The 16,755-nt window shown below is 36.6% G+C and overlaps 1 protein-coding gene across 2 annotated transcripts in view; it reads left to right on the plus strand.

Annotated features, from left to right (window-relative positions):
• The first annotated feature begins 4,740 nt into the window (after positions 1 to 4,740).
• The window catches only part of mmp17a (matrix metallopeptidase 17a), a 159,527-nt gene continuing 147,512 nt past the window's right edge, over positions 4,741 to 16,755 (plus strand). Inside the window, exons 1-2 of one of the 2 annotated variants that reach the window (XM_047372004.1) lie at positions 4,741 to 4,996; positions 5,070 to 5,311. In XM_047372004.1, the coding sequence (XP_047227960.1) occupies positions 5,162 to 5,311 (150 nt within the window). In that variant the 5' untranslated portion in view covers positions 4,741 to 4,996; positions 5,070 to 5,161. The remainder of the gene's footprint in view (positions 4,997 to 5,069; positions 5,312 to 16,755) is intronic. The other variant, XM_047372005.1, reaches the window with a different exon arrangement.

The following is a 16,755-nucleotide window of genomic DNA, read 5'->3' on the forward strand; positions in this document are numbered from 1 at the left end:
TCCTACAAGTGTTGTGTGTATCATAGCATTTTAGTACTATCTGTAATATAGAGGCTAAATGTAAGCAAAATGTAACAAAATCGAAGAGAACAAAGTGGACTTGAGTTGCTTTGGCAGAAACCAAACTTTGCATCATCAAAGTTTTGAAGCTCATCACAGGATAAATCATCAAAATACCAGTGAAAACATGCAACGCTTGTAAACCATTAGAAGAAGGCTCTGAAAGCTGCAACGTAATAAAGATGTTTTTCACTGAATATTGAGAAGGTTGTAGATCATTTCTGACATGCCATTTATTAATAATAATAATTTAGCTTATTATATTTACATTTTATCTTTTTTTTTATTAATACTCCTTTTAGTTTTCTAGTCTTTTTAGAGATGTCCGTCTCATTTTCTTTGAGAAACAAAGTTCTTGGATAAAATAAGATCATTTCAACTCTTGTACATAGTTGATAATGAAACTAATCTGTTTATTCCCAATTTTATGTGCACAATGTTAATAATAGTTAGTGTGAATCATTCTGTTATAGTAATTATTGCTAACTATAACAGCAGTCTCTCTTTTCATGTTCTAGATTGTAAATCCTGCTGCTTTGTGTGAAAGTCTTCCAACAGGTTAAGATTTCAAAATCCTTCAAATTTTAAGACAGATTAAGATTGAAAGACCAACAATTATGAAACAAATCAACTTTCTATATTTGAGTTTTCTTCTTGTTGTCTGCTGAAGCTTCTTGTTGCATCTCTGTAAAGCACTATGTTGTGAGTTTCTTTGACAATTATTATTTTGTGACAATTTGATACAGCTTTCACAGCTCTAAGTGACAACACTAAAAGCATAACCAGTGTCTTGTATGTTCTCTCTCTCCACAATAAACTATCTTAGGAGAAGCCCATGCTGAGTAGAGTGTCATGCAAAAGTCTCCATACACTGCGAACTTTTCCATTTTCGGTCATACTATAACCACCAATGTTAATGTATTTTGTTTAGGATAAAAGCAACAGACCAACGCAAAGCTTATATCTGAATTGGAAGAAAAAAGATTTATGGTTTTCCAATAAACAGAAGATTCCAAAAATGCAAGCAACTTGTAGCATGCATGGATTCTGAAGTCTTTTCCAAAAATCTGCACTTGCATTTCAGTCCTGACTTTAACTGAGGCTTTCGAACACATGAATAGGCTTTTGTAGAAACCAATGGTGTCCATACTTTTTGCCATATGGGCAAACATTCACTGGCCATAATTTATAGAATTCTTTGATCAAAAACAAAAAAGCAATTTTAATGTTCAATTTTTTATATATGAACCTACTCAACGTTAGATAGAGCACTTAATATTTTAATGGAACAGAGTGGTCTGACTTTTGGATAAAAGGGAGCTTTAAATCATAAACAAGGTATGTTGAACCTGTTAAAAACGGTATACAATGTCCTAATTTTTTAGTGCCAATTTTCCTCATATAGAAAGTTCTTTTTAACATATTCTCAGCAACAACAGTCACTCTTTCTTAAGAAAATGCTTGCTTTATTTAATAAATTGATTAGTCCAAGCCTGATTTTGAATAAGCTAAAGGATGTTTGTGGTCCTATTTAGTATGAAATTAAAATTAAAGCAAACATATTTTGATCAAATTGTATTTGTGAGTGTCTTTTATGGAAGGCCTTGCATCAGTGAAATGTTTCCTTTTGAACTGTGGTTACAGATCTCACTAACTCCATAAGACCCATAAATGGTCCCTGGGCCTCACTGAAAACCCCTGGTTTAAACCATTCCATTGTAGCTTTGGCTGTATGTTTACGGTTGTTGACCTGCTAAACCTCTGCCCAGGTATTAAATGTTTGGTAACCTATATTTTGCTTCATTGGCGTGTAATTATGTCCATCTATCTTCCTATAAACTCTGACCTGCTTCCTTATCCCTGATGAAAAAAAGCAGATCCAAAGTATAATGTGCCACCACCGTGTTTTACTGTGAGGATGGTGTGTTCAGGGTGATGTGCAGAGTTAGTTTTACGCCACACATAGTTTTACATGTAGGCCAGGTAGTTTTATGTTGGTCTCATCTGACCAGAGCTTTTATGTGTCCCCTACTTGACTTGTGATAAGCTACAAATGGCACAACCTCTGAATTCCTTTTTAACCATTGCTTTCTTCTTGCCACACCTAAATAAAATGTATTTTTTTAAGTGCACCACCAATACTTCTCCTGTTAACATCAGGTCAGGTCAGGTTTTATATCTACAGTACAATGAATCAGATCAGTCCCACCTGTACTCTGTATGACTTATTTTTGTTGACTAACGACCTGTTCTGCTGAAGGAAATAAGACAAAGTTGGTGAACATATGTAATTGCTAACAAAAAGTAATTTATGGCATATTTTTATTTTCAAAGAGAATAAAAAATTGTTATAGGTAATATTTTTAAACTTATTAGCTCCTTCATTTATCAAATCCTATCTTTCCGTATTGTATTTATTAAAATCAGCCATACAGCTGGTTGGTGCTCAAACTTAGGCCTCAGCTTATTCCTAGCATATTCATCAGAACCTTAATGGTACCAGCTATCCAGACTCACTGGTTAAAAATATGATTGATGTATTTAATAAATAGCAAGTAGTTTAAAATGAAGATAAACTGGGTAAAAAGGAATTTATTTATGTGGACGCTTGAGCCCAGGCACTCGCTATACAACTTCTTTGGCAGTCCAGCCATGAGGCTGTGATGCGCTGAAGAAGAGCAGTAAATCATTAGTGACAGTGTGGTTAGGTTATGGATACTGTCGATCAAAGTGAATACAGAACAGTTAGGATGCTGGCATTGTCTGCCATTCTTTGGGCTTTTTACAGAGGTGTGTACGTATCTGTATTGTTATTTGGGTCTAAAACAGATATGTCACCTTGATGCAGCAGTCAACAATTATTTCCCTTAACACCATCCACCCTCGCCACAAAAACCATATGTTTTTTATTTCTTACAACCTGCGAGAAATAGTTATTTTTGTGCAGGTACTATAGATGTGTCATGTTTAAGGGTTTTCTTTAAGTCTAAGCCAATGGAACCAATAAGTTTTTTAAATGAGGACATTTTATGTGAGTGGACAATTACTGTATTGCAAATTTAAACGTGGATCGCTTGAGTAACTTCTTGCTTTAAAATCCTAAACCTTTCGCTGTCATAAGGGTTTCTTATTAATTCTTCTACTGCTGGACATTTGAAGAGGTCAGGCAAGACATGGCAAAACAAGTTTATTTGGATAGCACATTTCAAGACAATTCAATGTGCTTTACATGATTAAACTGTTCCCTTTTACTTTAACCCTTACAACCCTTACACTGAAAATAAATCTATGTCACAAGCCCAAGGTCAACATGATACAGTATTATTCTTGTTCACATAAGACTGATCCTGATTTTGAAAAAGTTTTTTTTTTATTGTGGTCCATGTATATGTCAGGAGCTTAAAATCACCAGCCCTGGTTCAAAATAACACAATCTGTGCCACATACTCTGCTGTTTTTGCCCAAATCTGATCAGATGGGTCGGATTTGGCCTTTACAGAGACTGGTAGATACACCAATTGTGTTAGGCACAAGGAACAACAGGTCCAAGCCTCAGCATAAACTATGATTAAAATTAAGTGCTTTTTAGACCATTAAAGGTGATATAGCCTCCCAAAATGTTAGTCCCCAAGAGCTAATATTTTTCTAATGTAATAATATCATTATGTCATTAACCTTGCACAGGTTTATATATAATATTCCATGTTGCAAGAAAAAGAGCAGGAGAACCTGGGATCAATCAGCAGCATAATTTCTGGCACCACCTCAGATCACTTTAGTAGGCTACTGTAACAATAGAGCCATATCTTAATTAGCCTTTAGGACACGATCTATTTTTATTATTATTATCATATAAATTATAATTGAAGCCCAAAAATATTAAATAAATAGCCCCTCAAGCTGAATTCAAACTCTCTTACAGCTGTTCAAGTCAAGTCAAAGGAAAACTCAGTATTAAGTCAAAGGAAACTTGAGAATCAAATTTCAAAATAAAAGCACATAAAAATACAATAATTCTGGAGGATGGGGTTGAATAACTAGTTATTTTTTGCTGAAACACTTAGGGTCATGGAAAAAACTCAAGAAATAAATATTAAGCCAATGAGATGTGTTCATTACAAATTTAAAACATAGATTGTCCATGCTACCCTAATAGCAGGTGTGGAATATTTTTAAACCTGAAAGTATTTTTTAATAACTTTTTTGTTTGTGTAGTTTTAATTTCTCTAACAGTGAACTGAAATGCACGTTTAAACACAATTTTGATTACTATGCCTTAGTGTGCCTCTGTGAGAATTTTTAGGGATGGAATTTCAGAGGTATTAAATTTGACTACTTCTTTCCAGTGCCAGATTTTTCAGTGTATGGTATGGGTTCTACCTGAGGCAGCAAGCCACCATGAGGCAAATATAATCAATAAAAAAAAAAATCTATATTGCAGTTTTTGTTTGACTTATTTGCATGTCCAGTCAATGAAAGTGGCATTTTAAACAAATAAATATATTTGCTTTGTTTATGACATTTTCATAGGTGTAGGTGCAATGTTAGCCGACCTGCTCTGTGATTTGTTTTTTTTATCCTTTCTCAGTATTTTTACTTTGAGATCTTGTTCCGGAATTTGATTGGGTAACTGCGCCTGACTTGGGGGTCCTAGTTGCGCGCGGTTAAGTCGCGCGCAGCTGGCGGCGGCTGCTTACATTTTATTTCTCATTTTGTGCTCTAGTCCCTACGACCGAGCGCAGGGGCTCGCGCGTGTTGCCACAGGGATCTTACCTCTGACGGACCTGGCACGAGACAGTTTGTTTGTCACAGACAATATTTAGGTGTTTGTTGCAAGTTTTTGTTTTATTTTCGGGTAGCAAACTGCTCTGTCTGCCTGAACTGTTTTACTGGCTGTGGGTTTTATGTGTCTTATGTGCTTGCGCTCAATAGTGAGGTAGACTTATACTCGCGTAGATTTTTTAAAAATATATTTATATATATATATATATATTTTTTTTTTTTTACAGTGTCTCTGCTTGTGATTTATTTATCCCGCGGATGGATCCGGCCGTCGGGGTGGACATTTGAGCCCAGCAGGATCAACCTGTCATAGGGCATCATGATTTTTTTGGTTCCCCTCAACTGGATGAGGAATATCTCCCATGAGATGCTGCTGCTGCTCCTGCTGCCGCTGGTGCCGGTGTGGTGTTTTCTTCCTCTGACCGGAGCGGCTCCTTCACTGACAACTGAGCAGCTGGACACGGGGGTGGTAAGTTTTTGCTCCTTTTATTGTGCCTACTTATCAGAAAACAGCGGGCTCGGAAGTTTCTCTCGTTCGTCGCAGTTTTTAGTTTAATCATTCTCACATCAATACGGCTGGTTTGATCCTCTGTCGTTTCTGGGAGTTCTCTTGAACGTCCACTAAGGAGCAAGTGCCGTCTTCCCCAAATACTTGCTCTGAATTTTAACACCGCTCTGCAGTCCAATTCACGAAGCAGAGCGGCAGTGTGGCATACACAGCATGATTCAAAATAACACCCTTTTTCCCTAAAGAAGAATCAAGTCATTAACAGACTGCATCAAGTTGTCTTTCATAAATACATGCATTTGCCTTAGGGACTCTCTCTCCACGTCTCATTTCTTAATACAGAAAGGAAAAGAAAATCACTAAAACGGTCCAGTGAGCTGTACAGGAGTCTGAGAGAATTGAAAACATTCACATAAATAAAGAGAGCACTATTGATTAGAGAAACAGCAGCTGTTTGAGCTTTGACTGCATCTGTAAAGTGTTTCCGTCCTACTGTTACATTTGGATTGCTGCAGAGCTCTTCACTGGTTTTAAAGCATCTAATCTGTTTATAAAATCTGTACTAAAGTTGACTGTCATAATTTGTCACAACAGAGTAACATGTAAGGTATACAACCAAGAGATCTGGGTGTAGGCTTATTTGTGTGTTTTGTCCGCATATTATAGGGTTTTGACTGAGAATACAACATATCTGATATAAATTTGAGAGTATGCAAGCATTTCTTTGAAAAAGAGTCAGTTTGTGCCTTGTATAACTAAATTATTTTAATCATTTCCCTCCAATGAGATGCATTTTCTTCATCTGCACTTCTAAGGGCTATAATAATATATATTTGCTGTGTCTGGCTTCCTTTTAGAGCGTAACATTTTCCCTCTGACAACTATGCCTATTTCTATAAATATTTCTACATCTTTCCCTCATATTTCCTTTATGTTTGGAATACTCTAGATGTTTTGTGAAAGCCTATGCATTTTATGTATCATGAATTTATCTAAGGCGTCACTTTTTTCAGATGACGAGTTGAACCCAATCACTTACAGAACTGTATGGGGAAGTTATGTAATAGGAAAACTAGTAATGAACACGCACCATACATCCAGCCAGTTTATATTACCACCACATTATCTCGTTGTAGAATACTGAGAGCCACTGCTGCACCTGATGATGAGAAAGCTGACATCAAGACATAATCTGATGCACTTTAACTCAAAATAAATTGTTTTCTGCCTTTTTAAAAGGTTAGTTTGGTCACATCTGATAATGCTTTCACCACGACTTGTGCAAGCTGCATAGCTTTGACTGAACTGTTTTCCATCTCTTTGACTTTAGCTTTATGTTTGTTTTACTCTCTGGTCCCAACATGACTTTATGGTTCTACATCTGAGCACTAAATCATACATACACTGCCATGCAAAAATATTCACACCCCTTGATCTTTTTCACATTTTTTTCAAGTTACAGACACATACTTCTATGTATTCTTTTGGGATTTTATTACATCCTACCACATCTCCAACACATGGTAGCATGAGGTGAAGAAAAATGATGCATGGTTTTCACATTTTCCCTACCAATAAAAACCTGAAAATCTGCCCCCCTTTCATCTCATACCCCTAAATAAACCCCGGATGAGAAGTCAGCTATTTTATCAATAGAGCTTCAGAAATGTGTAAGAGAATGTTAGTTAACAAACAGCAAGACCAATGAGCACACCAAAAAGGTCAGAGATAAAGTCTCTGGGAATTTTAAGGCATGGTTAGGTTATAAAAGAGTATCCCAAGCTTTAAACAGTTCACCAATTTATTATCAGAAATCTTAAAGAGCCATTCTCTCCAACTGTAGACCTTGGATGCATCCCTGTTCGAAAACCAACACTAATCTGCATAACTTGATGACTCACTGAGGAAGTAATTGAGCCTTTTGATTCAGGTGTGTTGGAGTAGGGATTCATCTTAAAGTTGCTGGACCATAGCCCTTGAAGTATTGAGAAGGAGACCCCTAAAAAGGTACTTGGCACAGCTGCAAACCTACCAACACATATAGACTCCCACCTGAAACAGCAAAATAGCCCACAGTAGCTCTGGAGTAGCGACAGAGATCCACAGTTCTGATCCTAGAAATTTCAACAATAGTAGATTTGCACTCCATAAGCTGGCTGTTTTGGAAAAATTGTAAAAAATAGCTGCTGTTGAAAGAAAGTCTCACCAAACCTGTTCATATGTTACCAAGAGCAGTGTAGGGAATACAGCAAACATGTGGAACAATGTGCTCTGGTGAGATGAGACCAAAATTGAGTGATTTGGTCTGCATCCAGTAAAATCTGTCTGGTGGGAAAGTAATATCCTGAACACATCGTGTCCACGGGGAATGTTGCTTTGGCAGCATTATGCTGTGGGGATGCTGCTATTTTGCATAGAATAATGGCCAGATTTGCAGGTAGAAACATACCCTAAACCTTTGGCACCAATAAAGGTGGTTATATAAATTGTTGAATCAGGAGAGATGAATATGAAAAAAATGCAATTTTTGGATTTTTAGTTCTAAAAAGAAAAAAAACCCTGGAAGTCAGTCAGTCATTTTCTACTGCTTATTCCATAGTGGGTTGCGGGGAAGCTGGTGCCTATCTCCAGCAGTCTATGGGTGAGAGGCGGGTTACACCCTGGACAGGTCACCAGTCCATCGCAGGGCAACTCACAAACAACCATGCACACACTCATTCACACACCTAAGGGCAATTTAGAGAGACCAATTAACCTAACAGGCATGTCTTTGGACTGTGGGAGGAAGCTGGAGTACCCAGTGAGAACCCACGCATGCACGGGGAGAACATGCAAACTCCATGCAGAAAGACCCCTGGACAGGAATCGAACCCAGGACCTACTTGCTGCAAGGCAACAGTGCTATCAACTGCGCCACCGTGCAGCCCAGCCCCAAAAGTATTTATCATTTTCCTTCCTTATTACAATTATGCGCTACATTGTGTTGGCCTAACACGTATAATCCCAATGAAAGACATGAAGTTTGTGGTTGTATTGCAAGAAATAGCATAAAATAAATAAGTGGGATGAATACTTTTGCATGCTACTGTATGGGGTTTGTGAAATAATACTAAAGAGATCATTTTTGTTTTTATTGTATGAAAATGCATCTTTATTTCTCAGACAGCAGGAAACTGTCCATGCTAGACATCTTACTCCTGGTAGAAATACTACAGAGTTGTAGAGAAGGGTACAGGAAACCAGACAAGAAAACAGCAGAGTCCACTGACTCATCTATATTCAAGTTTTTGTGATATAATTAACACTTCATGTGTTATGAGTGGGAGGAACTCAGTAAAAGGAGTAAACATTTTAAACAGGAAGTATAATGAGTTCACAAACACACACACTTGCCTATGTGAATGCACTCGACAACTATCTGCTATATTAACACATTCGGACAGTTTTAAGGCTTTGCACTTGAGAGTTATCCGGGAACTTCAAAGTCTGATCCATCTGATGCAAACGTCTGTGCTCTGTCTCACAGCTTCTCTAAAAAACACTTGGAAATGTCATTTCTGCACTGCATGTATGAAAACAGCTAAAAAAATAATACTTGACGCTGCCTTCTTTGTTCTTTTAATTGCTGTTGACTTTAAAGCATCAGGCAAAAGCAGTTTGTAATGGTAGGTCTTGCACAAAGTTCTTTTGAAAGTTGGATAAACAATGACAGACAAACAGAGCATTGTCTGCGGATTGAAAAGCTGTTAGCACAGTAGAGAAAGTAGAAGCTTATGCATTTGTTGACAAAAATGTGCAAAACACTCAGCTTTGCCACAGCTTCATATCTGAAGGACTTACGTCTTGATGTGATTTCTGTACTTTGAACAGCTTTATGCTTCTAAAAATGCAACATAAAATAAGATAGTTATTATGTTCACATTTGTTCTATAGACTTGCCGTATTTCAGCTTTAGGCATGCATCTTATGGAACAGAAACTACATCTTCCCTTCCCTGCTCTCCTCTTGAGAGAAAATGCAAAACCATATTTTTATTGCTTTCCGTCACTTAAAGGTTAAATGTTGATATTTCCATAAAGTTTGCATAACCAGAGAATCCCATGTGTTTCATATTAACCATCTTAATAATTTGATAATTTCTTACAGTTACAAGTTACAAGTCATTTCCAGATCAAACTCTCACTCAGGTTTGTAGATTGGCTACTATGATTACACTGTTCCCTATAGAGTGTGAATAAAATATGTTTTATTACCTAATTTCTTGAAAGTAATGTAACATTGTGATCTATATTCAACAGATAATGTGCCTTAAACATAATTATTACAACTTTAGAGGCAAAATTGTGCATCATGTTTTTCACTATAGGTTTCTTTGTTGTTTACAGCACTTAGTGGCACTCCTAGGTAATGTTAAAAAAAGCCTTAGAATAAATTCACCATTTACTAATCTAAATAAAATCTCAGATATAAAATGAGTTAAGTTTTCAGTTTTATATCACATCTGTGCCCAACTTAATGTTTGGATATCTGCTTTGGATATCTGCTATGTTCAGCTTGAGGTGGCTTGTGATAAAACAAGTAGACCAGGTACACATTATCTGCAAGCAGAGAGCAGCTTCTGAAACTGATTGTTTTGAGCGGATGGAGTCAGCCATTTTGCTGGCTAAATGCAACACATCCATCTCTGATGGAATGAATCGGAGAGGGTGCTGCTTGGACTGCTGGCTCTGTTGAGATAGAGATTGTCTAGCTGGAAGAAAACATGTATTCCCATGACACACAGCCTGGCTGTATTTCTCACTAGACCATACACTTTGAGAAAAGAAATAGAAGTAGCTAAAAAGTAGCAGTGTTCTTTTGTGGTTTACCCTGAAAAGCAAAATACAGGAATCCCCTGAGCAAAGAAGCCAAAAAGACATGAAAGTGGCTTTCAGGTTTGTTGTTTTGAACCTAGCTTGGACATTTATTACATATTCCCATGTTGGAAGATTTTTCCTTGCAAGTGCATCTAATATTACGTCTTTTGGATGCTAAAAGTACTTGGGATCCAGTATCTACTGCTAACGACAGAAGCCACAGAAACAGAGCCTCTTTATAGTGACTCTCTGACTGTTGATGTCTGCAGACAGCAAAGTAAACCTCATTGCTCTGACCTTTTCAGCAAGATAAATTATTCTATATTCATGTGGATTACCATGGCCGAGATATGCAAGAAGGGGCTGATGGCACATACTTAATTTTTTATGTAAAGCTTGTTGTGAGAAATTAGTGTCGGAGACCTTGTTGTAGAACCTTTCAAGACCATGCTACCTCAGATGTGTTTTCAGTCTGTGCCATCTGGCATGGGGACAAACAATGGAAATCATCTTTGGATGTATTTGGGTGCATTTACATATAGGCTGTTCAAATGTTCATCAATGCACAGTGTCCCTCTTCAGCAAATACAACCAATTAAATGAAGTAAAAAGATGTAATTTTGGCTGTTGTTGGATACCTGAAAAACAATTTTGTTCTGCCAAATTCAATGAATTAACATTTTCATTAGAGCCATCAGCTTTAATGCAAATGTAAAATAAAATAAATTTAAACAGGTTTATTCTTCACTATATACAGATTCTTTAATCACAATATGTGATCAGTAAATCCTTTATTCTATTTAGAAGGGGAAAAAAATGTTATTTGAGTGCTTTTTAGTTGGCATGTAGACCACCTTACATCAGCTCAAGCACAGCAGCTGTAGAGAACCCTGAAGCTAAACTAGATTATTCCTCACTGAACAAGCGCTTTATGTTTTCGCAAGTAGAATGAAATGTTTCAGAAATCACAAACTGTGCTATAAAGAATATGTGTTCAGGCCTTTACTGGCTGATACCAATTCATTTTAAGCAGCTTTCGCTGAAGTCTGACTTGCCGATTCTTATATTTATTGACAAATGCTGATGTTTTGTATTTCAATTTAAGGGCTATATAACACATAAAAGAGGGAACAAGATGTGTTCTTTACTTGATTAAAGTTTTTAAATAATCTCAAAGAGTGCATCAAACTACATTATGTTGATTGATGCATTTATAGCCTTAAAATGGTGGGTCCTTTTGTTTTGATGCATTTAATGAATATTAAAGAAAATCTGATATTTCAAGTATTTGATCTGCCAAAAAAGCCAGTTACGTAAAAAAATGCCATATTGCCAATCTCTGATTGTTAGATTAGTGCATTTCTATTGATTAGTGTAGAATAATTCTGTCCAGGTTTGAACAGTTAGAGTTTTTAAGATTTTAAATAACTGAACAATGATAGTTCAGATTTCTTAATCAGTGAAAGAGGTTTTCTATCCAGTGGCAACTGGTAATAATAATTTATTATACCTCGTTACATAAAGATAAGGGTCAACATCTTTAGCTTTATTAGATGAATGTCAAAAATATGCCTATTATTAATTATAACAATTCTATCTGGAGGCATCTGGCAGTTGACCATTCCTCCACAGCATATTCTAAGCTTTGTTCTATTTTCAAGTGTGCCTATTTCTAAAGAAACTGTCCATTGGAAAAATCATGAATTTGCAAGTTGTATTTAACTTGCTTACAAACAGTAACGAGGATACTGTCCTCGCAACTTTCTGTAGTGTATTTCAGGTATAAAACAATATTTACAGGATATTAAATGATACATCAATAGAAAGATTTTTCTCCCAAAAATATTTTGTACTCAATGTCATGACTATTGATTACAGCAATAGATCACATTTATCAAAGTGATTCTATGCCATCTATTCTAACGTATTGTCCATTATGAAAGACAGGGAGTAAATGAGAATATAGCGTAGGTTATTCGTTGACCAGTGACTGATTTGTCATCACATTGGAGTCAGATTTACAGACCTTGAATCTGCTTCGCTGAATGGTCTGTAAAGTGTCGAGATTTTCAGATCAAACACATAATTTGCTGTTTACAGTGGATATATGTTTTTGTGGATGTGTGTATGCATCTCTGAGTGACAGATGACCACTCCGGACATGAAAAGAAGGACATAACTGCATATAATTCACCTGATGGCTACCATTGCTATATCTGGGCCCATTACAGCTGGCATTCTGTTCAGATGTTGGGTTCAATATATACTTTTTGTCTATTTAGCAACCATGCTTTGAGTTTTTTGAAGCACAGGCACTTGCTCAAGCACATCCCAGGAGTGTTCATTTTATAGCTGTGCAACAATCTAGCTTTATCTATTAGTGATTTGTGATTTAAGCTCTTAAGGGAATTACATAAACTAAAATTTAATGTACTCTGTGTTTTTTGCTCATCATATTATGTTTCTCTTGAGGAATATTTTTCTCCACTGAAATGTAGCCGCAAACGTCCCAGAGGAACTATCCACTCAACACACAGAGCTTTCCCTCTGAGAAGAGAGCATGAGCTGACCAGATTAGCAGCTGATAAATTCACTTAATTACTATATATTCATACTCATGGAGAGTCAAATTTAGGATATGATAGAATTACTCCTGACTAATTACTAGAAACAGATGAGGTGGCATAAAAAAGTCAAGATTTGATGATAGGATAGTTGTTGGTGGGTGTCAGCTTATTTGGATGATTTTTTCAAAGGAGTGAAAAGTTCCTTGTAAATTATTTAGTAATTTGCTACATACACAATCAACACGATGCTCAAAAGATATAATTTAATTTATTGATGGTCATGACGTGTGTTGTTTCCTAAAAGGAGCATTTAAGCTGATATCACCAGAGGCCTGGCAGATCATGATGCTGCTTCAGTGCTCCCTGAACACCTTTTTTAGGTAATAAACTAATTTTAGCTAAACACTTTGCAAGCTCTGAAGGTTAGGGCGACCTTAAATCCTGTCAGGATCCTTGTAGTTGCCTCAGGGGCTCCATTGGGGCTACTAAGAAGTACTTTCAGTGTCTGCTTCCCATCATATTGAGGTGTGGTGCAGTCTGTGTGCTTAAGAATGAGCTACTGGGTGGCAGTGAACTCAGTGGAGCTAGACAGGGAAGGATTAATTCCCGCTTGGGATCCCTGGGTAGTGACACTCATGTATACATTCAATGTTGTTGCTACATAAGGATTTATGGACATCATCTGATGGCAGTAACTTCATGAAAAATCAAATATCCAGTTCTAAGTACAGATGTCTTTGAGATAAATCAGTTTGAGCAAAAGCCATTTAAATCATTCTATGGGCTCCTTCACACTGCACCAAGACCATACCATGAGGTAAACAAATCCGACACAAACTTGAAGGTCTCTGTAGTGTCTAGGTCACTTCTCACTCATTATGGATATGGGAGCATGAAACTAACATCCCCAAATGTCTTGAGCATGCTCAAAATGTGAGACCACGTTGGTTTCATTATCATGGTGGCAGTACATCAGGGTCCTGGTGCTACACAGAAAAGAATTGTAGCAGAAGTGACATCTTAAACCTTACTGTTGGGCCTCAGGCACCTGCATGGCTTGGTCATCAGACAATTTAAAGTATGATCCTTGCTTCAAGCCAAGGCTAAAATGTAATAACAGTGAAAATAGGCTGGCAGTAATCCAAGTAATTTATTGCATCAGTCTTTGCTCCATGAGAATGACATTCCAAAAGGATCTTGCCACTCAGCTACAACTAAAAACCTGCACTCTTTACACCAAATAAAGAAGCATGTCATACCTCCCAATTTTGCATATAGGCTGCATACAGGTAGACTGAGGAAAGTTGTGAGATTTTAGGCTGATTCTCAAATACTGGCTGTTTTTTCAGGCTGTCAAAGACAAGCTATATCATATTTAGAATTAATTGGAATGTATGTACCTGACTTTTGTGAAGTGCCTTGAGACAACATGTGTTGTGAATTGGCTCTATATAAATAAACTGAATTGAATTGAATTTAGCATTGAAGAATGAGGAGGAAAATGTTCACTTATTAGCCTGTAGGGTTTATAGTTTAATTTTACCTTAGTTGCAACATGAATCATGAAAAATTGGCTGATGATAAGTGAAATTCCTTCTGATTGCACTCACTGAGATATGAGCCCATAGCACTGCATCCAGTTAAAAGTACTGTGCAAATGGCATGGTCAACGGTGTGCAGCACTCTGGACAGAAAAACCCTTTACCTGCATGCTACCATCCTGACGATAAGCTGATGAAAATACTCATGCGTTTCCTCCTCCACAGTAACGCTGGAACTGCTGGTGGAGGTGCAGAAACCTCTCAGATTTAAAGGCATAGTCTGCAGATTGTGAGGAAAAAGCCTAGAGAAGATATGATGCCCATGGTTGTAGCAGTTTCATGTGACCAAGAGAGAAGCAGGGAAAAACCTGTTCAATGAGATGATGTCAAATGATGTTTAAATGCGTTTAACGTTTGGTTAGGGTTGATCAAATGAGCCAAACAACCCTTTCTTAGTTTAGGTTAACTGTAGACAGCATGTAGGAACTAAATAAAGATTCTGCAGCATTATTTGTAAAAATGCTGAGGTTTTTGAAAAACCGAGTAAACAAAAAAAAAAAAATCTGTATGTCAAAAAAGACATAAACCCTAGAAGGGGTACAGTTATTAGCATAATTGTGGTTTGCATAACCATATTAAACTGTGCACCTTTTCTGTGGTATAAGATGTTCTTCAGAAGCAAATAAAGTTCACCCGTAAGAAACTGCATAATTTTCAATTTTACCACAATAATGTCATTTTAAAATAAAGCCAGCTCTTTTCAAGATGCAGTGATTTACTTACTCTCAGTCATCTCTCTCACAAAGCAATAATTTAGGTTTCTGTTTGCTGTTTGCAGTAAGTTAGTTCTTGCTCTTGAGGGTCTCTGGGAACCTTAGTAACCTCACCTATTATTATCAATAGTAGTCTGATTTTCCACCTTGTCAAGCACTGATTATCACTTGAAGTAAAAAAAAAAAGCAATAAAAATATAAGATGCTCATCTTGTGAAAAGTGTTTATGTCGTTAAGGACAATCACACCTTGATGAATCAATTTCTCACTTTTGTTCTGCTGTTTAATTGTATTAATTTAGGACACAATATGGTTTTAATTCACCTGTAACCATAGGATTCAACTCAACAAAAAATGTAAATATATAAGGAATTATTATGAGGAACAGAGGAGCTTCTTTTTCTGCAAAAATAAAGTTGTAGCTTCAAATAGACAGTATTCATGCCAGAACATTCAATAAGTCTGTGCTGTTTGAATCCAAATTCATTTTCTTCATCTGTCAATATTCCACCATATATATATACCACTGGGCAGTAGCCCAGATGGTTTTATTAATGGGGAAAAACAGATGGAAAATGTCAATATTAATAATTATTCTTTATGCAGAACAGTATAAAATTGGCTTTTTGAACTGGCCACCAACAGTTCTTCCACCTTCATTAGCACCTAATTTTCCTGAAAGTTGTGTGCATTTTCTTATTCAATCTCTCCCTTCTTTTATTGTGCTCTTGCACTTCACACTGCAGACTTTCTTCTGTGCTGCCTAACGTCACATCATGATTTCTCTGATTACCCCCAGACACTCAGAGATAGAAAGCGCTGAAAGCAAAGAATAGATGCAGATTTCAGGATTTCCGCACTGAACTAACTAAAGTCAAGGAAGAAACACATTTAAAAGAATAGGATTACCCTCCTTAAGAACACTATTTTATCCCTTACAGTAATTTATAGCCAAATTAAAACCCTTCAGTAATGAATGGAATAGTTAGTGGCCATAGTTTTTGTTTCTGGTCTGTTACTTCCTATTAAATTTAATTTTGTGACTTGGTGCATTGTTAAATGTGTCTTCTACAATGTGTTACAGATAAACCTTTATTTAACTCAATGATTTGAGAAGTAGTTATTAAAGTAATCCTAAGAAAGACATTGACATTTTACAGAAATTGTATAAAACTGTTGAACAAAAAGGCTGAATGATTAAAGCCTGCCATTATTGCTCATGGCAGAGCTAAGACACTTAAATGCAAGAATCCTGGATTATCGGGGCCTTTTGCTAAAGCAAGCTGTTTTTGTCCTTTTTCCATGTAAATAGTCTGCAGATCAGCATCTCTGAATGTTAACTGTGCTACATTCTGACATCATGAAATACAACAAAGGATGCCACTTAAAGTTAAAAAAGGGTTTGGCTATTACTTGGAAAAGGACTTGATCATTGTTACTTCTCTCTCACTCATCAATCAAAGAAAAAGTGCAGCAGGTTTCTCTTTATGTTCAAACGAACATAAAGAAGATTATCGGAATTAACACAGTTTCCTATGTTGCCATGTTTGTGGGCATATCAAAAATGCAAGTTAAGTGGATCAAAATGTGAGGAAAATAGCATATTGTCCTGTCACATCTATGATGTATATGTGTTGCTTTTGATGTGTCCCAGTCTTATAAAGTGTA

Source organism: Girardinichthys multiradiatus, chromosome 8 (assembly GCF_021462225.1).
Source record: "Girardinichthys multiradiatus isolate DD_20200921_A chromosome 8, DD_fGirMul_XY1, whole genome shotgun sequence".
NCBI lineage: Eukaryota > Metazoa > Chordata > Actinopteri > Cyprinodontiformes > Goodeidae > Girardinichthys > Girardinichthys multiradiatus.